This window comes from Schistocerca nitens, chromosome 8, assembly GCF_023898315.1.
Source record: "Schistocerca nitens isolate TAMUIC-IGC-003100 chromosome 8, iqSchNite1.1, whole genome shotgun sequence".
NCBI lineage: Eukaryota > Metazoa > Arthropoda > Insecta > Orthoptera > Acrididae > Schistocerca > Schistocerca nitens.
In genome coordinates, this window is record NC_064621.1 from 278,218,696 (window position 1) to 278,245,292 (window position 26,597).

Here is a 26,597-nt window from a genome sequence, read left to right on the forward strand (position 1 = left end):
TTTTTGGATGGGGTCCGCCTTTAGCAAAACACGGTTTGGTTTTTTATCCCAAACACGTTTCACTGCCATTGCACTGACGACGCTGCAACCACAGTGAAACATGTTTGGGATAAAAAGTAAAATTGTATTTTGCTAAAGGCGGACTTCATCCAAAAACATATGTATTGTGTTTCATTGCTTATTTGACGTCCCTCGTAGATAAACTGCAAAAAATCGTTTTCTACTTGTAAACGTTAGTGGGGTAAATATTTCCAGAGTTAATTAGACTAATGGAAAGTGGCTCTGTTTACCTGACATAATTGAATCGTTGCGCTCCAAAATAATGAACTGGGATTGGTTCTTGCTTCCTGCTTTCAACTTCCAGCGTAACTAGCAGCATAGCTGTTAATACTGGTACCAGACAAAGTGACTCTGAATGAACACTGTTTTACAGTATAGTGATGGATTAGGTGATAAAGAAGGTATTGGTTGGTAGTGGTTACGGAATTGGGGATGAAGAAATAGAAATCATTTGGTATGCTAACGATGCAGTCCTGCTGGCAAATAGTGAATATTACCTTTATAAGCTTTTACATATATTTATCGTGGCAGCTAAAAAACTAAACGCGGTCATATCCACTCAGAATATATGACCACAGTTATGGAAACGATTAGACGCATGCTGAATCTAAGTTGGATTTAAGTCCAGGGAGTTTGGTGGCAATGTGTTCTTCGAACCAGACAGGTACGCTGTGAGCTGTGTGACACGTGGCGTTGTCCTCTAGTAGTTGCTATTATTCTGAAGAAAACCAAACTTCATGTAGTGGTGAACATGGTTCCCAAGGATAGGTGCGTACTTATGTTGATCCATTGGGCCTTCCAGAGTGATGAGATCACCCAGGGAATGGCTGAAAACATTCCCCAGACCATAACGCTCCCTACTTCGGCCTGAACCACTCGGACGATTGTTGTAGGGTGTTTTCTTTGTCCGATGGAGAGTAAAACGTGATTCACCTGTAAACACCGCATGTCGCCACCCATCTCACCTCCAAGTTGCGGTACTGACGTGCAAATTCCACCCTTCGTCGTTGACGAACGGCAGTCAGCACGAGCGTACGAACCAGGCGCCTGCTGCAGATGTCCGTACACAGCAATGTTCACTGTTGGTTGACCCTTGGTTCATCTGGGCGATCGGTTATTCAACAACTGCAGATCTATTCGCCCGTACACATCTCAGCAACCATCGTTTACCTTTATCATCTGTGACCCATGGTACACCACAGTTTCCTCGGCACCAGTTTCTGATATCGCCATTTTGCCATGATCGGTATAGTTTAACAATGGCGGCATGCCAACGCTCTATATACACTCCTGGAAATTGAAATAAGAACACCGTGAATTCATTGTCCCAGGAAGGGGAAACTTTATTGACACATTCCTGGGGTCAGATACATCACATGATCACACTGACAGAACCACAGGCACATAGACACAGGCAACAGAGCATGCACAATGTCGGCACTAGTACAGTGTATATCCACCTTTCGCAGTAATGCAGGCTGCTATTCTCCCATGGAGACGATCGTAGAGATGCTGGATGTAGTCCTGTGGAACGGCTTGCCATGCCATTTCCACCTGGCGCCTCAGTTGGACCAGCGTTCGTGCTGGACGTGCAGACCGCGTGAGACGACGCTTCATCCAGTCCCAAACATGCTCAATGGGGGACAGATCCGGAGATCTTGCTGGCCAGGGTAGTTGACTTAGACCTTCTAGAGCACGTTGGGTGGCACGGGATACATGCGGACGTGCATTGTCCTGTTGGAACAGCAAGTTCCCTTGCCGGTCTAGGAATGGTAGAACGATGGGTTCGATGACGGTTTGGATGTACCGTGCACTATTCAGTGTCCCCTCGACGATCACCAGTGGTGTACGGCCAGTGTAGGAGATCGCTCCCCACACCATGATGCCGGGTGTTGGCCCTGTGTGCCTCGGTCGTATGCAGTCCCTGAAAAGTTTTATTCATATCACTGAATAGTAATACATTTTAGCAAGTTCTGTAGAACATTGAAGACCTGTGACACATTTGGAAGTAACTAGCGTCGTCATCTTCGATAACATCTTGCTGTCGCTTCATCAGATGTATTTGGTCCTTCGAGTACTTCAGTGTTTTATCCACTGTATTTTTCTTTTTTCTTAATGATACGGTAGTTTTCGGTGACGATGATGCACCGACCGAAGTCAACGACGACCTCTCAGAATAATCTCCCATGTTTTGCGACATACACTCCTGGAAATGGAAAAAAGAACACATTGACACCGGTGTGTCAGACCCACCATACTTGCTCCGGACACTGCGAGAGGGCTGTACAAGCAATGATCACACGCACGGCACAGCGGACACACCAGGAACCGCGGTGTTGGCCGTCGAATGGCGCTAGCTGCGCAGCATTTGTGCACCGCCGCCGTCAGTGTCAGCCAGTTTGCCGTGGCATACGGAGCTCCATCGCAGTCTTTAACACTGGTAGCATGCCGCGACAGCGTGGACGTGAACCGTATGTGCAGTTGACGGACTTTGAGCGAGGGCGTATAGCGGGCATGCGGGAGGCCGGGTGGACGTACCGCCGAATTGCTCAACACGTGGGGCGTGAGGTCTCCACAGTACATCGATGTTGTCGCCAGTGGTCGGCGGAAGGTGCACGTGCCCGTCGACCTGGGACCGGACCGCAGCGACGCACGGATGCACGCCAAGACCGTAGGATCCTACGCAGTGCCGTAGGGGACCGCACCGCCACTTCCCAGCAAATTAGGGACACTGTTGCTCCTGGGGTATCGGCGAGGACCATTCGCAACCGTCTCCATGAAGCTGGGCTACGGTCCCGCACACCGTTAAGCCGTCTTCCGCTCACGCCCCAACATCGTTCAGCCCGCCTCCAGTGGTGTCGCGACAGGCGTGAATGGAGGGACGAATGGAGACGTGTCGTCTTCAGCGATGAGAGTCGCTTCTGCCTTGGTGCCAATGATGGTCGTATGCGTGTTTGGCGCCGTGCAGGTGAGCGCCACAATCAGGACTGCATACGACCGAGGCACACAGGGCCAACACCCGGCATCATGGTGTGGGGAGCGATCTCCTACACTGGCCGTACACCACTGGTGATCGTCGAGGGGACACTGAATAGTGCACGGTACATCCAAACCGTCATCGAACCCATCGTTCTACCATTCCTAGACCGGCAAGGGAACTTGCTGTTCCAACAGGACAATGCACGTCCGCATGTATCCCGTGCCACCCAACGTGCTCTAGAAGGTCTAAGTCAACTACCCTGGCCAGCAAGATCTCCGGATCTGTCCCCCATTGAGCATGTTTGGGACTGGATGAAGCGTCGTCTCACGCGGCCTGCACGTCCAGCACGAACGCTGGTCCAACTGAGGCGCCAGGTGGAAATGGCATGGCAAGCCGTTCCACAGGACTACATCCAGCATCTCTACGATCGTCTCCATGGGAGAATAGCAGCCTGCATTGCTGCGAAAGGTGGATATACACTGTACTAGTGCCGACATTGTGCATGCTCTGTTGCCTGTGTCTATGTGCCTGTGGTTCTGTCAGTGTGATCATGTGATGTATCTGACCCCAGGAATGTGTCAATAAAGTTTCCCCTTCCTGGGACAATGAATTCACGGTGTTCTTATTTCAATTTCCAGGAGTGTATGAACATCAGCGTGACGTGGCCTACCAGCCAAGAACATTTTTCTTTAATGACAACAGCTGCGAAACCCTGTACATTACATAACGGAATTTTTGTCCACTGTACTCTAGCATATGTTTACAATTCCATGATTTGATCATACGTAGCATACAAGTAATCTGTGAATAAGACTTTAATTTTATGACTTCATGGGTGTTATTATTTCCTTTTCTGCTAGTGTGCAGTTCAACATAAAACTCTCATGAACGAATAATAATATCAGTTCGTTTAAGAAATAGTGTTATCTAGTTACGGCTACTGCATTAGTGCGCGGTATAGTTTAACAACAGCGGCATGCGAACAACTTAGAAACTAAGCCGTTTCGAAACTGCTTCCACCCCTGGCCCCAAAGGCAATGATCATGGCCTTTTGGACGTCAGATATATCGCTCCAGTCACGCAATACGACTACTGCGTTGTTGCGAGCGTTCGGCCAACATGTTTCATGTACCCTCCACTGCTGGTGGTGCCACCTGCCGCCTGTGACTGGTTAGTGCACAATGAAGTCGAATGTAGGAGATGGTCACATTAATGTGGCTGGCAGTGTATACAGAATTGAGTGCACATGTCAGTTTAGATACACAGTTCAGTTAATAGCTGTCAGCGTATCTGATATCTTTATTCATACATTTGCCGGAAATTTAAGTAAACGCTTTACTTATTCCCAGAAGTATATGGGAGGAGGGGTAGTTTACAAACTATATTTTTCTTGTTATTGATACAGCCTCCACATCTAACAACAGGAAAGGTCACAGTTCACTTCTTAATTATATCTACTTAATGTCCTTTGAACGGCGCGTATCTCGAGCTTTTTACCTTCTCAAGAAATTTAACGCTATTGAAAACTTGTATGCTTACCTTGTTCAGTTCTTCTTCGTTGAACCCACCAATCATGAACATGATATTGGCGCATATATCCTGAGTGAAAGCTTCGTCACTGCACATGAGTTCCCCTACGAGCTGCATGAACTCACTGTTCGGGTTGAACTCATTCATTCCTATCATCTGAAGAAGCACCTGCAAAAAAAAACGGGTTACTCTTTTAGTCATAATCTCGTGGATTTAACACTTCAGCCCGCATCTCGTGGTCGTGCGGTAGCGTTCTCGCTTCCCAGGCCCGGGTTCCCGGGTTCGATTCCCGGCGGGGTCAGGGATTTTCTCTGCCTCGTGATGGCTGGGTGTTGTGTGCTGTTCTTAGGTTAGTTAGTTTTAAGTAGTTCTAAGTTCTAGGGGACTGATGACCGTAGATGTTAAGTCCCATAGTGCTCAGAGCCATTAACACTTCGCTTCTGGGACTACTCTTGACAGCAGTAACGTCAACAACAGAGAACCGAGGCCTAGACAGTGGGAAGGTTCGATGTCATTATGATGCACAAATCCTTCACACACATTCTTGCCAGATATCTATGCCTTTACAGAAGTACTGTCCGAATATCAAGGTGTACTTATCTTCGTCTTATTTCACCTGATGTTTATTAAGAGTCATGGGAGCTTGTTCTAGGATTTCAGATTCACAGCCCTCGTAAAACAGGTAATAGAAATTGAGCATAATAATTTCAGCACTGATTTATAGGTAAACAATGTAAATATGAACTCTTAGGTACTTTTTTGAACTGAAGAACAACAGACAACTGTTAGTTTTACGGAAAAACTATCTGCATATCTACCTATAAGATGCTTATGTGACTGCACAGTGCATGGCGGAAGATACCAACGACTCCCTGTACTGTTCCGTTCTCGTATGGATAACACCGATCTCTGCGGAAAAGATATCCATCAGGGAAGGATACTGGTGTTCTGCAACAACGTTCCTCTAGTCCACAACGGTCATGGTGCTTTCGATTACTATCACAGAACCCATGGAAGCCCACCTGCATGTCCCCCATGACATACTACTGCTTCATTACCGTGCTTCCACAGCGTGGCGCATGTTTGAAACAGCCGTACGCCTATTTGACGGTATATCTGGACCCGACCATAGACCTGATATAACGTGATTCAGAGACAAGGTGACATGTTTCCACTAATCCACGCTGCAGTCTCGATTATCGTTACGATTGTAATTGAAGATGTCGTTGGGCCAACAAGTGAACACGTATGGGTCGTCTACTGTTGCGCCTCACGTTCAGCAGTACGTACTGAGCGGTGTACACCAGACACCTTGTACCTGTACCAGTGTATTTGCCTCAGATCGGCCTCTGTGCACAATTATAGAGCGGGAAAGCTTCCGACCTCGATGTTCTGTGATGAGGCGTGGATGTCCAACTCCTTGTCGTGCAGTCGTGGTTTAATCGTCATTCAACCATTTTACATACACTGAGGTGACAAAAGTCATGGGATACCTCTCAGTATCACGTCGGACCTCTTTTTGTCCCGCTTAGTGCAGCAGCGTGACGTGGCATGGACTCAACGTTGGAAGTCTCCTGAAGAAATATCGCACCATGCTGCGTCTATAGCCGTCCTTAACCGCGAAAGTGTGGCCGGTGCAGAATTTTGTGCATAAACTGGCCTCTCAACTATGTCCCATAGATGTTCGATGGGATTCACGTCGGGCGATCTGGGAGGCCAAATCATTCACTTGAGTTGTCCAGGATGTTCTTCAAACAATCACGAACGCTTGTGGCCCTGTGATACGGCATATTGTCATCAATAAAAATTTCATCGTCGTTTGGAATCACGAAGTACATGTATGGCTGCAAATGGTCTCCAAGTAGCCGAATATTACCATTTCCAGTCAATGATCGGTTCAGTTGCACCAGAGGACCCAGTCCATTCCATGTAAACACAGCACACACAATTATGGAGCAACCTCCAGCTTCTACGTTGCCTTGTTGACAATTTGGCTCCATGGATTGGTGGTGTCAGCGCCACACTTGAACCCCAACATCAACTTCTACCAACTAAAGTCGGGACTCATCTGACCAGACCACGGTTTTCCAATCGTCTAGTGCGAAATGGATATCGTCAGAAGCCCAGGAAAGGCGCTGCAGGCGATGTCGTGCTATTAGGAAAGGTATCGCATCGGCCGTCTGTTGTCATAGCCCAATAACGTCAAACTGTCCTAACGGAGACGTTTCGTCGTACGTCCACTTTGTTTTCTGCCGTTGTTTCACGCACTGTTGCTCGTCTGTTAGCACTGGCAGCTCTACGCAAACGCCGCTGCTCTCGATAGTTAAGTGAAGGCCGTCGGCCACTGTGTTGTCTATGGTGAAACATAATGCCTGAAATTTGGTATCCTCAGCACACTTTTGACACTGTGGATGTGGGCACACTGAATTCCTCAACGATTTCTGAAATGGAACGTACCTTGCGTCTAGTTCAAACTACCATTCCGGGTTCAAAGTCTGTTAATTCCCGCCGTGAGACCATAATCACGTCGGAAAGCTTTCCACTTGAATCACATGAGTAAAAATGACGGCTCAGCCAAAGCACTGCCCTTCTATATCTTGTGTAAGCGATATTACCGTCATCTGTATATGTAAGCATCGCTATCCCACGAACTTCGCCACCTAAGTGTAGATATTCACGACTGTATCATACGAACAAGCTTAGCCGTTTCCGAGATGTTCTTTACCGGGCACTGGACCATAACAATTTGCCTTTGGTCAAAATAGCTTGTTTCCGTATATTTCCTCATTTGCTGGAATAACTTCGCTGGAATAATTTCCGGTTCGTCTTTGCTTCCCTTCCGTACTTTCCTTACCACCCCCCCCCCCCCCCCCCATGAATCCGCAGCACCACCAGATGGTATTCAGACTCGTGATGGGCAATTGTCACGTCGTCTTGGCTAGCGAGCTGAGAAATTCGTACCAGCTATAAATGTGAATTTAACAGGTGATTATAATCAAAGTGCAGCTATCCACGGAGGCCCTTGAAGACTGTAATTATTGTATGGTGGCGATGCTTGGTTGATATGCTAATGCGTTAATGTGGAACCGATTTACGCTGGAAACAAAACAATTACAATTTTGGCCACCAGGTGCAAATCTGGGGCTGTACAGCCTCTGGTCGATGCCTCCGGTGCTCATATTGAACAACTTCAGTAAGCGGTTAAGAGTACAAGCGAATTATACCTTCCTTAGCTGTCTGACTTTCTCTGCCCACGTCCCATTCCTAACCCATTGCACATGAAAACATTTGTATAAGTCTTTCTTGTACTCACAGCACCTGATTTACAGCTACGGGCCAAAATTAAACTTAACTGTTTTCCAGCATAAATCGGTTCCGTGTCAACGCGTTACAATATCTACCAAGTTTAGCTGTCATAAAATAATTACAGCCCACACTGGACTCTGTAAGAAGCTACACCTTAATTATAACCATCCGCGCATCATTAGCAGACAAACTGCGTGAGAATCGGGAATCTCAAAAACGTCGGTGTTGAGAATGCTACATCAACATCGATTGCACCCGTACCATATTTCTATGCACCAGGACGACTTTGAACATCGTGTACAGTTCTGCCACTGGACACAAGAGAAATTACAGGACGATGACAGATTTTTTGCGTGCGTTCTATTTAGCGACGAAGCGTCATTCACCAACAGCGGTAATGTAAACCGGCATAATATGCACTAATAGGGAACCGAAAATCCACGATGGCTGCGATCAGTGGAACATCAGCGACCTTGGCGGGTTAATGTATGATGCGGCATTATGGGAGGAAGGATAATTGGTCCCCATTTTATCGATGGCAATCTAAATGGTGCAATGTATGCTGATTTCCTGCGTAATGTTCTGCCGATGTTACTAAAAGATGTTTCACTGCATGACAGAATGGCGATGTACTTCCAACATGTTGGATGTCCGGCACATAGCTCGCGTGCGGTTGAAGCGGTATTGAATAGCATATTTCATGACAGGTGGATTGGTCGTCGAAGCACCATACTATGGCCCCCACGTTCACCAGATCTGACGTCCCCGGATTTCTTTCTGTGGGGAAAGTTGAAGGATATTTGCTATCGTGATCCACCGACAACGCCGGACAACATGCGTCAGCGCATTGTCAATGCATCTGCGAACATTACGGAAGGCGAACTACTCGCTGTTGAGAGGAATGTCATTACACGGATTGCCAAATGTATTGAGGTTGACGGACATCATTTTGAGCATTTGTTTCATCAATGTGATACTTACAGGCGATCACGCTGTTACAGCATGCGTTCTCAGAAATGATAAGTTAACAAAGGTAGATTTATCACATTGGAACGACCGAAATAAAATGTTCAAACGGACCTACGTTCTATATTTTAATTTAAAAAACCTACCTGTTACCAACTGTTCGTCTAAAATTGTGAGCTATATGTTTGTGACTATTACAGCGCCATCTATCACAATGCGAAAAAAGTGGTCCAACTAAAACATTCATATTTGTTTACGTGCTACACGAATATCTAATAAAAATGGGGGTTCCTATTTAAAAAAACGCAGCTGATATCCGTTTGACCTATGGCAGCGCCATTTAGCGGGCCAACCATAGCGCCATCTGGTTTCCCCCTTCAAGGTAGACAAGTTTCGTTCTTCGTAGTTTTTTCGTTTGACGCTTATTTCGTGAGATATTTGGCCCGGTCACGATCAATGGACCACCCTGTATAGGTAGTGGTCGGGCCTGAATGGCGAGTGCCTCATTTACGACACTGTCAATATCAACAAGTCATTGCGCGGTAGCCATTACCGAATGCTTTCTGCTGTGTGATCCTCATTGTTTTCTTATTTTGGTAATTCTATTTTGTTTGCGCTTGTGGCGTAATGAAAATTTATAGTGTCCGCATTCTTCGCCATAGCGATCGGGAAACAAAACCTGCCAACGTATTTCGATCTCACCGAAAGTCTTCCCCTAACGTCCCAATAGAGTTTTCTTCGGTTCTACTTCTACACCACTTACACTGTCAATTGTACAGGGTGATAATAATTGAACTATATGAAAATAAAACGTAAATTAGAATTAGTTACAAAACTACGGCGTGCACACACTTTATTCAACATGTAAACGTCACAACAGATATTCGTATTACAGTTACGAAATGTTTGATATGCCTGCCATTATTGGCAATGGTGTGGCGCATACGAATAGCGAAATTCTGTCGATGACCTCCTGAATGGCTGTTTTCAGGTCAGCAATGGTTTATGGGTTATTGCTGTACACCTTGTCTTTAGTACATCCCCAAAAAAAAAAAAAAAAAAGGATTCGCATGTCTTCAGGTCCTGCGAATATGAAATCCAATCCAGACCCATGCCAATGGCCTCTGGGTACCCCAGAGCAAGAATGCGGTCCCCAAAATGCTCCTCCGCGACAAACTGTTTTGATGGGGCCGAGCTCTGCATTGCATGAACTACATCTTGTCGAAATCAGGATCACTTTGGATGATGCGGATGAAATCATCCTCCAAAACCTTCACGAGCCGCTCAGTAGTCACGGTGCCTTCAAGGAATATCGCACCGAATATTCCGTGACTGGACGTTGCACTCGGTCACCTGTTGAGGGTGAAGTGACTTCTCGATCACGAAATGCGCATTCTCAGTCCCACAAATCCGCCAATTTTGCTTATTGACGAACCTCTACTAATGAAAGTGGGCTTCGCCATTACACCAAACCGTCCCGTGAATACTAATTCCAATCATTCCCCGCAGCTGCCCGTAACGTTTGAACGGACTAAGGAAAACCGTTCAGAAATTATTACGATTTTATTTAATATAGTTTAATTATTGTCCCCCTGTGTCTGTAGCGTTGTCACATATGGATCGCACGTTTTGAATGCCCACAAAAGGGCGAAATCAATATTCTGCACATTTTGTGATTATCGAATTGAGCCGGATAGGAAAAACGATGTCGAGAAACAACTGAAATCGGGGACGGACTCTGTTCGCCGGCAAGAAAATGCTGCTGCCTGTCAACAGAAATAGTCATGTGTTGAAAGCTTAAATAGGGCGAAAAGAAGGAAAACGAGCGATCACTTTAGAAATTTTTTTTTAATTTTGCAAAGGCAACCATACCGGTCAAATGCTCTCCATTCATCCACTTTTTCTAACAGTCAATTTTAAAGCACTAAGGCTTCGTTTGAGACATGTGGCGTGACTATCTTTTTAATTTGCACGTCTTAATCATTTACAATCTAAAATAACTTAGATACGAATTTCGCCAAAAATAGACACGAATTTGGCCAAAAATACGTGCTACATTTTCAGATCCCTAGTTACGGCTCATTACAGAATCTGTTTCTTAGGATTGAAGGACATGTAAATTTCAGACCATTTCACATGTTCAGTGATGCTTCCTCGAGCTAGTTAACATTAAAGTAAGAAGACTTTCGTTAATACTACAACACACAGGACAAAATTTTATTGGTACCAAGCAATAAATGTAGAACGACCACCAAAGGTGAAATGTGATACCTACCTCCACTTGATCTATGAACTGCGACACAATTTGCAAGAGTGGATTGAACATGTGGTCCATGAAGGCGACGGGAGCCAGGCTGAACATGACGCGGATCTTGTCGTTGTACTCGGGTCGCATTGTCGCCATCACGTAGAAGGAAGTGGTGCCCTGGGAGTGGCCAGCGTAGTACAGGTCGCTCTGGCCCGTCTTGGCCAGGATGTAGTCGATCTTCGCCGGCAGGTCGTAGTAGCCGATCTCGTGCCAACTGCACAAGGAAAACAGTGCGCCACATGGTTTGCTTGATGTGAAATATCAGTTAATTTTGTTACTGTAGTTCAGTTTTTGGGTGTCTCAAGTATCATGTTCCTTGCAACTCGGCATGAAATGAAATGTGTCACCAATTCCACAAGTAAGATACACTTTCTCTGTGAAAATGGCTACGTGTTGGCAGGACCGACTGCGGACCTCTGGTACAGAGCCGAGTAGAAGGTCTGAATGAGCGGCTCAGACGGTACTGCGACCCTGTAGGCTGCAGATTCCTCGACTTGCGCCGTGGGGTGGTTGGGTTTCGGCTTTCGCTGAATAGGTCAGGAGTCCACTAACGCAGGAGGCGGTTACACGGACAGCAGGGATTGAGTGGTGTGGACTGGTCGGTTTTTTAAATTAGAAGATCTCCGGAAAACACAAATAGCTTCAGTCTCAAAGGATGCAGGCTGAACACAGGAAGAACGTAGATATACGAACCACCGGTATAATAGTTGTAAACTGTGGTAGCTGTGTTGGGAAAGTACCAGAGCTCCAAGCGTTAATCGAAAGCACTGACGCTTAAATCGTTACAGGCACTGAAACCTAGCTAAAGCCGGAGATATGTTCAACCGAAATTTTTGCGATGAAACTAACCTTGTTCCGAAAGGATAAGCTAAACACAGTTGGCGGTGATGTGTTTGTTTCTGTTAGAAATAGTTTAGCTTGTTGCGAAATTGAAGTTCCATTGAGTTAGTATGGGCAGAGGTACTTTGCGCAACCGGAACAAAATAATTCATATGAGACAATTGCTGAAAGGTTCAAAGAAAGTTTTAGTTTAATTTCAAACAAGTACCCGACTCATAGAATTGTAGCTGATGGTGACTCTAATTTACCTTCGATATATCGGCGATAATACATGTTTAAATCCAGAAGTACGCATAAAACATTATCCGGAATTGTGCTGGAGGCATTCTCTGAAAATTACTTTGAGCAGTTAATTCATGAGTCCACGCGAATGGCAAATGGATGCGAAAACACGCTTGACCTCTTAGCAACAAATAATCCTGAGCTAATAATCGAAACTGATACACTGATTAGTGAACAGGGGTTGTTGTAGTGAAATTGAATATTGTAAGCCCTAATGTTTGAAAAATGAACGAAAAATATACCTGTTCAGAGGATCAAATAAAAATTTACTTGATGCCTTCCTGAGAGACAATCTCCACTCCTTCTAAATTAACAATGTAAGTGTAAAATTGATGTGGCTTAAATTCAAAGAAGTTGTCCAAATAAATTAACAAAAACGGGTCAAAACAATGTTGCAGGAAGAACGAACAAAACATGCCATATTTAAACAAAGGTAAAATCTCAAGACTGGTGATCTATTACAGAAGCTCGTAATTTAACGCGGACGTCAATGCGAGATGCTCACAGTAGTTTCCATAACGAAACTTCATCTCGAAACCTACCAGAAAATCCATTGAGGTACTGGTAGTATGTAAAGTACGCTAGCGCCAAGACACAGACAATGCCTGCCCTGCGCGATAGCAATGGAAATATTATCGGCGACAGTGCTGCCAAAGCAGAGTTACTGTACACAGCCTTTCGAAATTCCTTCACCAACGAACGCGAAGGAAATATTCCAGAATTCGAATCAAGATCAGCTGCCAATTTTCTGAACTCTCTAACTGAGGTGATGCCAAACTTTTTTTGATGTGTGTACATTACACGTCAAATTTCTTCAGTTTTTCACTAGTTCATATTTTCGAGATGAGGATGTAATAGGCTGAAAAGTAAAGCTCTTCAGATTTTTTACATATAAGAAACACTAACATTCTACATCTTATATCTTCATTTTTACATATTTATTTCTCAACATAGTTATCCTGGCGATGAACTCATTTCTTCCAACGAGAGACCAGTTGATTGATACCGTCACTATAGAATGTTTGACTTCGTTGACGGAGCCACAACCTCACCTCTGCTTGCATCGCATCTTCACCATAAAAGTAAAGTCTTCGAAGGTGTTTTGGAAACAGCTGAAAATCGGATGGCTCAAGTTGGGACTGTATGGATGTTGATTCATGGGCTTTGGATTTTTGCAGATGTCGCAGCGTTCGTGTGGAGTCTTACGTTGTCATGCTGAAGGAGAGAGTGTGCTCCATGTGTGGACAAACTCTTAGAATTCGAAACTTGATTACAGCATTCTCACGCACCGACATAGTTACGTTACACACCGCCAAGTTCCACGTTACAATTAAGAGCCCTCTAGCGACAGAGGGCTGAACATAAGTAGGCATGAAGAATAAAGATGTAGAATACTAATAACTTCTTTATTTAAAAAGCTTTAAAAGTTTACATAAAAATTCAGTGGCTTTCGATTTAGTACCCTCTCATTAAAAGCGCAGCTGGTACTGCTCACACTATTATTATACATTCAAATGAGTGTATCTTCTAACTGTGACTGCATGTCGTGATTTTATATGATGTAATTGACAACAGGTGTGTCGATTTGTGTCGTATTTAATGGAATGAAAAACCTGCCAGTATCTACATGGCCGACCACAAAGTTCTTGGAAAACATTAATTACGAAGAAATAAATTAAGTACAATTTCATCTATACAGGTAAGAGCATTTTTTTTTTTTTTTTTTTTTTTGCATAGAGAGGAATAGTAGAACACCCAGCAGTGAATCTTACAGAGTTCAACAAAACCACTTGAACGAAATTACGCTTAAAATTAAGATGTGTGAACTCAACGTAGTAAATGTTTACAGTCATGAGCTTCGAAAACTGAAGGGGTCATATGCTTGCTAAACTATAAAACACAATTTTCTCAGTGACCTAAACAAGGTAAAACCTTGAAATCGTCAAGGACAAGGACAACTGTTTTAGTAACTGGGGCACTTAGAAGTTTATAACGCGTAATCATACCTTTCTCTACCATCGTAATATAAATTTCTTTTCTGTCGTATCATAGTGATTAAATCCTAGGCAGCAAGAAATTTCGTACTTTTCTTATTTGTGCTCAATGATGATAAATACTAGGACCCCAACTAACACGTGGAATACCTTAATATTGTTTATTTAGATGGTACTTGTTTGCTTGATTCCTGCAACCAAAGTGGAAAAAATTAGTTCATGTGTCTTCCAGATTATTAATTTCAAGATGTGGGTACATGCAGTACCAGTTCAGATGTGTATACACGATAGTGACACATACTTTAGTTTAATAACAGTAATGTACATTTTTTGTCTGCTGAAGACAATGAATTGCCTATAATAACTTTTTCGATTTACTTTTAAATTTTAGCGACGAGTAATTAAAGCCATTCGTCATTTTAGTTCTGTAATTATGAACATTACAATTCCTTTACAATAGTAATGAATAATACGTTCAAAAATTGTGTCATCGTCAGTCACGATAGTAGGGATCCAGGAAAGTTGAAAGGATTTTTTAAGCCGTTTTTTAGTCATATCTGTTGCGAATAAGCACTAAAGACACCAAGGCAGTACATGGTTTGCCCTTGTTAAGTACTGGTGAGGCAGACGAAAGTCGTAGAACGTAACAATTCGCCTCAGTTTACAGCATACCTGAATTGCCAGAACTCGCTTGAGTCCGGGTTGATGGAAGTATGGTTCCTGGAGTACTTGTTGCCACGTGCGTTTCCAAGCCATACGTCGAAGCCAGCGTCTGCCAGAATGTATGCTGCGAAAAAGTACAACGTTATACAAATTACTACAAAACTCCTGTTCAAAGATAAAGCTAGTAGGTCAACTGTTTTCACTCCGTAAACAGGAATTTATTTGATGTTCTGGTTTTTACGACTAATTCCAATAAATTAGTCATCAAAAATTATTCAGTGACTATTATTAAATTTAACTAGAATACTTAGTAAAATGTAATCCCTAGTTTAATTAGCCTTTAGACAATATGCAGTCATTCTCAACTACCTTATTCTAGGCGTATACTAAGCCTGCACCGTAAATTTCCAGTTTAACCCTCTGAGTTCCAGTGGTTTCTGCACGAAACCACACCAGTGGTGTCTGCCTGAAACCAGGTCTTTATTCATTTGATCTGAGGTACGAGTTTCTTTAGCCTGAAACCACAGATGTTGATACAAGGCATCAAGTGGTAAACTCTGGTAGCGCTGAGAATGTTTTATGTTGAAGCAACCGTTTTTAGCATTCAGAGGAACATCAAAGGAATAGTCGGTGTGGAGACTGTGCTACGTGATTGTAGTATGTTGTGACATGCAGTTATTTTTACAGTGATCCTATTGAGGAGATCACTGAAAGTGAAAATAAGTATATCTAAAGTTATTTGAAAATAAATCTGAGATCGTACTACCGCTTTTAAGGGCGATTTCGAAATGAACCCGCTGGGTAGTATACAGTTTTGATATAAAATTTATTAAAGTTTAGGCCCATTTTAACTTGTTACTTAGGATTATAATGGAGACGATCAGAAGCGAAAGGCCACAAGTACACTTCTTGTGGTTTTGAGAACTATCTTGAGATCGTAAAATGAACATTCCAATGTTTGTGTATATTAGGCACAAAAATACTTTGTAGCATTTTCTGTTCGCGTGCTGGAATAACAGGTTAATATAAATGATAAGTCTTAGATCACAATTCGTGATTTCTTTGCATCAAAAATACTGTGAATTATGAAGAACGTGATTTATGTTTTCTCTAAAATGATTTACTATTGGTTATTTTTAATTCAATTATCATAAAATTTAGAGTTGTAAGAACATTTGTGTATAGTGGGTAACACTAGTGAAACTTAAAAAGAAATAATACTGTTTAATCCATTATTTCACTACTGAAAATATCTCACACCGCTTGCGTCACTTCTCTTTCCTCTCACGTATCATAAAAGGTCATTTAGATAACATACAACATCAAAATCAGTCTCGCCCTACATGAACATAACTGTTTCGTGACATCTTGTAACTAATTTCCTTTTCGTTTACCACATAGCAACACAGAGTGGGATTTCACTAGTATCCTTTCACTACAAAAATTTTACCCGCCTCCCCATGCTTTAGTACGTACATCTGTGAGCTATTTTACACGTAGAACACTAGGAGAAGAGTATGTCGTTCGATTATTTGAATAAAGAGTAAAGATATTTACAGTATTTGTCACAGATTACAAAACCCGCGGTATAAAATTAATGGTGCATACAGTTTGATTTGCTGTGTTTTCTCATTACGTTTAAATTTTTCATTACTGAAAGACGAATATTAAAGCATAGTTTTGGAAAGTAGCTCATAGCTATCTACACCGTACAAGAACAGATGGAAGACATCATTTCTACAAAATACGTATGTGACAGAGGCCAATTATAGCAATAGAACTAGAGAGTCACTAACAATAATTTGAATCACCCAAATCTTCTAGCAGCGCCCGACGTTCTCTTTAGCCTTTTTGACGGTAGCAACTCGTGGTGTGGACTGCACAAAAAGACCAGAAGCGATAGGGCACCATGTCAGAACCGTTAAATCCTCGCGAGCTGACCTACACTTACACCAATATCTGGCCTCCTAAAGCTATCAGAGTCAGCGGTCTTGCCGCAGAGGTAACATCGGTTCCTGTCAGATCCCCTAAGTGAAGATTATCGGGCTTGCTAGCACTTGGATCGGTGACCATCTGTGTCTGCCGAGCGCTGTTGCCAAGCGGGGTGCACTCTGCCATTGGGAAGCCAATTGAGAAGCTACCTGATTGTGAAGTAGCGGCTCCGGAGACGGTTTGCTGAGCACATGTCCTTCCATATCGGCATTCAGTGACGCCTATCGGCTGAGTATAACACGGCGGTACCGTTGGATCTCGCGAGGCCTGTTCGGACGGATTTTTAGTTCAAAGCTATGAAAGGGTGTCTACTGAAGAATATAAGCATATCTCCTCCCTGACGGATTCACGATTGGAGCCCACAATGACTGCCTATCGCTGCGCCTCTACAGGAAAACTTGATGTCATTACATCGCCACGATCTTTTGTGAGAAGAATCTTGGTGGACATTATTTTCTCTATGTGATGCAGTACATTTGAGTATAGATTATGGAGCATTTCAGTTATATTCCCTCTTCAACTAAAGAAAAGCGCGACGTCCCAACAAATCTATTCCCTAGAGCTCAAGGATACAATAAATAGCGACCATTTCTGTTTAACAGAATCCGTCTTCAGATCTGAATGCCCGAGTTACACATTGTAACGTGCTCTACCAAACGGAAACAGATGATAGTAAATTATGTGTAAGCCGGTAGGCTTTCCTGGTCGTTGTGATGGTAAAATCTGAGTCGTTAGGCATATTGTATTTCTCTTTTAACATCTCCAAGGCTCGGCTTTTCGATGCCTCTAGTGTTATCTTCTCCAAGATTCGAATGCTGTTCGTGACGGAGTGTCCAGCCAGACAGAGGCAACAGTGGTACCCTGATTGGGATCCCAATAGAGTGATCGAAGCGTCAAGCTTGAGGTTTGAAAGGGAATACGATGCGTCATAATCGAAACGTCAAGCTTGAAGTTTGAAAAGGAATGCAATGCGTCCTAATGACTAAGACGATTGCACTGCCAATTATACTTACGATATGGAATATCAAGAAATTTATTGTAACAAAAGTGACTGCGAGTTTTCTCCTTAGGCATAACGCACTCCTTATGAGAAAGTCACGAATAGTGCATCTCACCTTTGAATTTTATCTGTCTATAATAATGATTCCGAACTGACTCTAGCGACTCGAGAACATAAGAGTTCTTAACCAACACCTTCGTGGATGAATTCCACGTCCTCGCAACAGTAATGAGCCGCTGAATTCGAGACGTTAAATGCCGTCGATTTAAAACCGAATTGACTTCCAGTCGACGGTGACTATTTCAAAAATAACAAGACGTTCTTCAGAGAAACTACTGATCACGAAATTTATTGACTTTATGTAAATTATTTAATGAAGCAACATGTTTCTATGTATACACCTCATCTTCAACCAAACGACTATACAAAAACATTTGACAGAAGCACACATACACTATCCAGACCACGTAAGTGACATGAAGATTTCTTAGCAAACAGAATCTAGGACATCCTTCATGGGGTGATACCCGGAAGCGAAAATAACATGGTGAATGTTTCAATGAATTGTGACGTTACCGTTACTGTTCATTAGCTACATGAGCTGGTAGGCATGTCAGTGGATCCTTACGAGGCAGTTATGTAAGGATGGTCACTCACCCATCAACATAAACGAATGAAATGTATAGTATGGAAACAACCGTTAACCTGGCATTATTTAATTACACCAAGTAGTTATAATGTAAAATATCTAACTATATAGAAAGACAGAAACCGTCTGGATCACTATTTCTTTTATTGGATAAACGGTGTCGACCCTTTATCAAGTCATCCTCAGATCCACTAACAACGAATTACCGTGAAATACGGATCAGCAACTGGCAAAGTTTAAGTTAAAAGTCTTTAGATTAAACCGAATTTTCGCCAACTGACGATCTGTACATTGCCGTAATTCGTAATTTATGGATCTAAGGATGTCCTTTAAAAAATGGTAGACCCGATTATACAATGAAGATATCCAAAAGAATAGTCGAACTGGTCATTCAATGAAATGAAAATGTTACCGTGACACTGTTCGGCTTTCTATACCCTGCAAGTGCGCACTGTGCCCTATGAGCATTATCTCTTCAATTACAAAATATGTACCTGCATTAAGTGTCTGGCGTTTATCTTCAAACTTGAGGTCTGCCCTGCTTCACACGGATAGCTCCGAGCAAGGCAGGATAATTTGTCTGGGGTTGTTGTTGTTGTGGTCTTCAGCCCAGAGACTGGTTTGATGCACCTCTCCATGCTACTCTATCCTGTGCAAGCCTCTTCATCTCCCAGTACCTACTGCAACCTACATCCTTCTGAATCTGCTTAGTGTATTCATCTCATGGCCTCCCTCTACGAGCTTTACCCTCCACGCTGCCCTCCAATTCTAAATTGGTGATCCGTTGGTGCCTCAGAATATGTCCTACCAAGTGATTCCTTCTTCTAGTCAAGTTGTGCCACTAATTTCTCTTCTCCCCAATTCTACTCAATACCTCCTCATTAGTTATGTGATATACCCATCTAATCTTCAGCATTCCTCTGTGGCACCACCTTTCGAAGCCTTCTATTCTCTTCTTGTCTAAACTATTTATCGTCCACGTTTCACTTCCATACATGGCTACACTCCATACAAATACTTTCAGAAATGACTTCCTGACACTTAAATCTACAATTGACAAATTTCTCTTCTTCAGGAACGCTTTCCTTACCATTGCCAGTGTACATTTTATATCCTCTCTACTTCGACCATCATCAGTTATTTTGCTCCCCAAATAGCAAAACTCATTTACTACTTTAAGCGTCTAATTTCCTAATATAATTCCCTCAGCATCACCTGACTTAATTCTACTACATTCCATTATCCTCGTTTTGCTTTTGTTGATGTTCATCTTATATCCTCCTTTCAAGACACTGCCCATTCTGTTCAGATGCTCTTCCACGTCCTTTGCTGTCTCTGTCATCGGCGAACCTCAATGTTTTTATTTCTTCTCCTTGGATTTTAATTCCTACTCCGAATTTTTCTTATGTTTCCTTTACTGCTTGCTCAATATACAGATTGAATAACATTGGGGATAGACTACAACGCTGTCTCACTCCCTTCCCAACCACTGCTTCCCTTTCATGTCCATCTGGTTTCTGTACAAACTGTAAATAGCCTTTCGCTCTCTGTATTTTACCCCTGCCACCTTCAGAATTTGAATTGTCTGGGGTAGCGGTAATAAATTATGTACACAAATCTTCATCGTGAATCACTCTATCGGTGAAAACCATAAAATCTCTAAGAAGAGCCTGAGATTAGCCTTCAGATACAGACACAAGAAGTCAGTGCATAGAATATACGTCGCACAGACGTATAGATTGTGATGAGGTACGTAAACATACGTATAGGTTTGGGTCCGATTTTCCTGCTCTACGGGGTTTCGGTGGCTGGTTACTACACTGTGTCACCCCCCCTCCCCCCTACCCCCTCCCCCCTCCTCAAATATCGCCTCCTCTGTAGCTGACCAGCTCGTAGGCCTCACCACTGCCACCAGATGTCCCTCCAAACGCCAATTAAATATGGAACTGATAACAATATATACAGGGTGATCCATACAAATGTTTCAAAATGCTCCTAGTGATGTATGCTGAGGCAAGTAATTTAATGTAAGACACATGGGGCTGCAAATGTCGGCTAATCCCCAAAAGTGGATGACAAATGATGGATATATGACGTCACATCCAAAACACCGAGGATATTTTCGAGCGCGTGCGTGAAGGGATGATCAAGCTTTTTTTTTCAGATATTATGCAGTAAAGAAAACGTAGAACGTGAACTACTTAGTCAAAATCGCTTGTAAACAGCCTTTATTCTCGGTTACCGGTTTTGTTAAGGACGGTTACCATCTTCGGACCTCGATAAAAGTTTATTATATGTTTCCTACACCAGCTGTACAAGTACTCTCTGTGAACCTTTGTAAGGTACTTAGACTGCTAGTATAGGAGACACAAATAACCTTTTATCGAGTTCCGAAGATGAGAATCATGCTTACCGGAACCGGTAACCTACATGAAAGATTGATCACAAGTGATCTAGGCTAAGAAGTTTACTCTCTCAAGTAATTATTACAGATCACTATTACCACTCAATATGACTAAATTAATAGAAAACGTAGGTCATTTACTGGTAATGACACAATTTGGAAGCTTAATCTCTTTTACTTGTGACGCAGTAAGGCAGGTTTTTGTTGTACTGTACTTTACAATAAACCTGCAGAGGCCGCAATACCGGTAAATAAAACACGTAATTGTCTCAGACAACGAAAGAAAACTGCCTGCTAGTCGCATATTCGAAGCCTGAGCCCCATCACTGAAGTCGCTCACGTAGGCGCGGAGCCACACCGGCTTGATACCAGAAATGGGTTGGGATGATCGCCTGCGGAAGACCGATAACCTCAACGGCTGCACGTGCGGCAAGGAACGTCGTCTGGTGACGTCACACGTTCAACATTTGTCATCCACTTTTGGGGATTACCCGACATTTGCGGTGCCCTGTGTTTTGTATTAAATTACTTATCTCAATGTCATCGAAGTCGCTTCGGTGGTTTTTAACAGTTAATAAGAATCACCCTCTATATTACTCATCATTACTATAATTTAAATCATATGCAGAAACCATCCTCGTGAATAATTTTACTCATTTTACTTGCTAGTGAAAAAAAGCAAAATTACGGTCATGTCATCCTCGACGAATTGGGACATGCAGATGCGGTATGGAGGTCCGGGAGGTCAGCACAGATACACAAGTAGTGTAAGTGTGTTGAGATTTCATTTAAGGAAGAACCAACATCAGTTTAAAAACATTGAAGATTACATGTCCATTATGCATTTTGGTGATAAAAGTATACTACTGGATAATCTAGAAGAAACTGAAATATATGTGAGTAATCAGGCAGACCCATAACATATAATAAATGAGCAGATCTCAAGCAGACGTAGGTCGTTCTTTGATTTTTTTTCAGTGCTTTACTTGTGGACAGGAAAAAGCAATGAGTCCCAAGCCGCCATCTTTGGTTTACCTTTAATTACGTTTTATGGACTTTTTAACGACTGTGTGTACTTTTATTACTGAAATGTCTGTCAGAAATGTTACTACAGAGGTAAAGATGGCATTTAACCCTACGTTTGTTCAACGAAATAAGTGCTATTGCATTGTATGTTACTACAGACCCTATGCAACTGCTCTGGTAAAAATGAAATAATTTTTATTAACTTTCCCTTATTTAGAAATAATTATTTTACTTAACTTTGCATCGGATGCGCCCTCTACTGAAATTATGAACAAATCTCGTAATATGGTTCTATATGACGCTGTTGGAAATGTAATGATTTGCACTACTGTAGTGTATTTTACAATTTACCTTCGTGCACACTAGTGCTCACTAGACTTTTATTATTTCATGCTAATATGTCAGTTTATACGTCATCAGAAGTACTGCCGTCTAGCGATAAAAGATATCGTTATGGTTCCGTTAGCGGCACCTCGACATTGCAATCGTAGTCAGATATTGGTAAGCTCTACTCTTCGTACACGACAACTCAGCTTTTGCTTTACCTTTGTATGAACATTATTCAACGTCCTTATCAGTGCTTGTAGTGATCTTAAATGGTGTGTATTTATGTTTTTCAAAAAGGTGCACAATTAATTTCATCCCGGGTTATATAATCTCATTCATTTGATTACGCTGCATTGCAAGATATCATTATTTGCGTATATTATCATCTGTTGATGGGTTATGCCCGAAACGCGTCAAGAGCACAATAAAGGATTCAGTACCATCTGCATCTGCATTACTTTTGCGACTTACCAGCATTTTTAAATTCACTTCGTTATATATATAGGGTGAGTCACCTAATATTACCGCTGGATATATTTCGTAAACCACATCCAATGCTGACGAATCGATTCCACAGACCGAACGTGAGGAGAGGGGCTAGTGCAATTGGTTAATACAAACCATAAAAAAATGCACGGAAGTATGTTTTTTACACAAATCTACGTTCTTTTAAATGAAACCACGTTAGTTTTGTTAGCACATCTGAACATATAAACAAATACGTAATCAGTACCGTTTGTTGCATTGTAAAATGTTAATTACATCCGGAGATATTGTAACCTAAAGTTGACGCTTGAGTACCACTCCTCCGCTGTTCGATCGTGTGTAACGGAGAGCACCGAATTACGTAGGGATCCAAAGGGAACGGTGATGGACCTTAGGTACAGAAGAGACTGGAACAGCACATTACGTCCACATCTCTCTCTCTCTCTCTATTCGTTTAGTCGGTTCCGACTCTTCGTGACCCCATGAACCAAATCACGCCACTTTTTCCTGTCTTGCACTTTCTCCCGTAGACCTTCCAGGTTGGAACACATTGCTTCCGTGATGCCATCGATCCATCTCATCCTCTGACATCCTCTTCTTCTAGTTCCTTCAATCTTCCACAGCATTAATGTTATTTCCAGCGAGGCATGCCTTCGCATTGTGTGTCCAAAGAAGGTCAGTTTTTGTTTTAACATTAGACCTTCCAGGGAGAAATCTGGTTTAATTTGCTCCAATATTGATCTGTTGGTTCTCTTTGCAGTCCATGAAACTCTAAGAAGTTTCCTCCAACACCACAATTCGAAGGAGTCAATTCTTCGCCGTTCAGCCTTTCTAATGGTCCAGGTCCGAAAGAACAGATGCCATCTTCATATCGTTTAAGGGTAACCGGCTGATGACCTCCTTCAGTGCGTATGCACACGATTTGCCTGAACTCTGTGGATTGTCTGCCGCGAGTAATGGGTATAATGGCAGGGGCACTACGAATGTAGTGTGTTGAGTATATGTTGAGAATGTGGGTCTCACGGGGAGCGCACTATCCTCTGTGCCCTCGGTGGCTCAGATGGATAGGGCTTCTGCCATGTTACCAGGACATCCCGGGTTCGAGTCCCGGTCGTGACACACGTTTTCATCTGTCCCCTTTGATGTATATCAACGCCAGTCAGCAGCTAATGGTCTTGATTTAATTGTAATTTCATATCAGTGCAATTCCCTCAATAAGATGCAAGTGTCAGTTGTAGTCAAAACAGTGTCTGTGCAGTTGTGAGTGCGTGATGTCGGAGACAAGTAAACGTGGGCAAATTATTGGTACTGCTGGTGAGTGCTTCTGTAACCAAGGTAGCCGAAGTATTTGCTGCTTCAATGAGGCACAGTATCCAAGATTTATACCGCAGAAGGGGAAAACGGAAAAACAACATCCGCTAAGTCACAACGCGCATAAAATATCTACTGAGCGATTGTGACAGGCGGTCACTGAATAGGACCGTTACGAAAAATAGAGAGGACGAGAACTCAGAATCATTGCGGATTTGAAAGTCGCAACTTCGAACTCTGTCACCACTAAAACAATCCGAAGGGACCTCCAGAAGATCGGATTTTCAGGACGAGTTGGAATCGCAAAACGACTCATCAGGGATGCGAATGCCCGAAACAGTAAAACGTGGTGTCGAAGCCATAAAACCTGGACTATGTAGCAATGGTGTAGGCAGCCACGAAACGCGCTCTAAATTCTGCTCTGCTTCGCTCTATACACAGTCCAAATGAATGCATACACTACATTGCTAGACACAGTTATAGATGGGTGCGCTTTGATTGACGGTCACGGAACGTCTCCCCTTTCCCGGCCAGTGCCGGATGTGCATTGTTCGGACGGCCGGCCAGAAAAAATTCTTACATGCAACGAGTGTCCAATCGCTGCTGCACCCTTGTGGCACGTTGCACCAATACAGAACAAATGGAAGGACGTCATTTGGTGGGACAAGTCTTGTTTCACACTGTGTCCAACTTTTGGGGCGAGTTTAAGTCCCAAAGTGAAACCTCACAGGGGCTCGGTGATGATTTGGACAGGCATATAGTGGTATTCGATGGGCCCCATGGTTACTGCCAAGGATTATGTGACCGTTTTGGCTGATCAGATCCATCCCATGCTACAGTGTTTATTCGCCAACGGTGATGCTGTGTTCCAAGAGAAGACCAACTGTCCATCTTCGTGAGCACGAAAATGAACCATCGGCTCTCCCTTGGCTACCACACTCGCCGGATCTCTATACTGTTGAGCATTTGTCGTCTACTTTGAAGAGAACGGAGAGTGATCGTTATCGACATCCAGCATCGTTACCTGAACTAGGCATCATTCTTCAGGAATGTATAAGACACCCTTTTAAATCATAAGGCGCCTGTATTTCTTTATTTCGAGTCGAAGCTCTTTGAATGCCAACGGATTCCCTACACCTTATTAGGTATGGTAATGTGTTTTTCGTGCTTGCTTATTTTTGTCCACCCGCTGTTTGTTTAGAGATAGAGTTTCTTTGTATCCCCGATTGATATTGGGCAAGAAGATTTTCGAATAAGAAGGTTTATATTTATGGAACCTACACCGTATTAGGTACGGTAATGTGTTTTTCGTGCTTGCTTATTTTTGTCCACCCGCTGTTTGTTTAGAGATAGAGTTTCTTTGTATCCCCGATTGATATTGGGCACGAAGATTTTCGAATAAGAAGGTTTACATTTATGGAACAATTGTGTTTATGTGACCCTTTCGTGAGAAGCAGGTAACCAAACAATGTAGACTGTAAGCCCACAGGTCTGCGTGTTGTTGCTGATGCGGCGCCTTACCAAAAGCCTTGTCGGGCCCCATGACTACCCAGTCCGCGGCGCTGGATTCCAGGCCGTGCACGAGCAGGATGGGGTAGCCGGACGGGTCCTTGGCCTTGGGGCTGGAAGGGATCCGGTACATGCGCAGAATGTAGCCGTCATTCGTCGTCGCGAAGTGCTCCTCCACTGGGTAGCCGTACTTCCGGATCAGCTCGGGCTGCAACCAACGACGTACAGGACACTTAGGCCACAGGAGAAGGTCAAAATCGTAGTGGTGTCAGCGTTCTGATTCATTCCTGATGCCGTTCAACCTCAGCTGAGAAAATAACACCAATCAGTACGGAGCTGAAGACGGGCAAGTGTTGTTGCACGTTGCTAACACAACAGGCCGTTCACATTTCGCGGTGTGCTGGTTGCCGCCATGGTAGCTCGGCGTGTTCTCTCAGGAGGTTAGCCAATTTGCGTAGTGCAAAAAAAAAAAAAAAAAAAAAAGCTGGGCGAAGTTCTCATCGAATTGATTTGAAAAATGTCATGCGACATCCGCACAGAACCATTGACGAAAGGAAGACAAAGAAACAAATCGAAAGAAAGTAGACAAAATAGATAGTTAGCTTCGCTGCGTCTAGATCCAGGTGGGAGATTTTCTTCTCTCGAAGACTGGGTGTTTTCTTTTAGCTGTCCTGTCTCATCTTCATCGCAAAGACGTGCAAGTCGCCGAAGTCGTGTCAAATAGAAAGGTTTACTCCAGCCTGCTGAACAACCCCAGAGAACAGCCCCATGCGAACATTTAGCCACGATAGACAGACCGACTGAAGTTTTGGTCATGAAACATCACTCGAGAGTCAATAAACGGAACAGGATTTACGCGAAACGTGAATACAACGTATGAGCTCTCCTGGTCACCAGTAGTATCCAAGTTTTTAACAGGGAATTGCTAATAACAATCCCGGTACAGCATCAGTACGAATGTTGA

At 43.1% G+C, this 26,597-nt stretch overlaps 1 protein-coding gene across 2 annotated transcripts in view; it reads right to left on the reverse strand.

Annotated features, from left to right (window-relative positions):
• Positions 1 to 26,597, reverse strand: part of LOC126199208 (lipase 3-like) — a 122,652-nt gene that overhangs the window by 18,983 nt on the left and 77,072 nt on the right. For both annotated transcript variants that reach the window (XM_049935989.1, XM_049935987.1), the window contains 4 exons: positions 25,646 to 25,841; positions 14,939 to 15,053; positions 11,118 to 11,364; positions 4,580 to 4,738 (listed from right to left, as the gene is read on the reverse strand). In XM_049935989.1, coding sequence (XP_049791946.1) covers positions 4,580 to 4,738; positions 11,118 to 11,364; positions 14,939 to 15,053; positions 25,646 to 25,841 — 717 coding nt within the window. The remainder of the gene's footprint in view (positions 1 to 4,579; positions 4,739 to 11,117; positions 11,365 to 14,938; positions 15,054 to 25,645; positions 25,842 to 26,597) is intronic.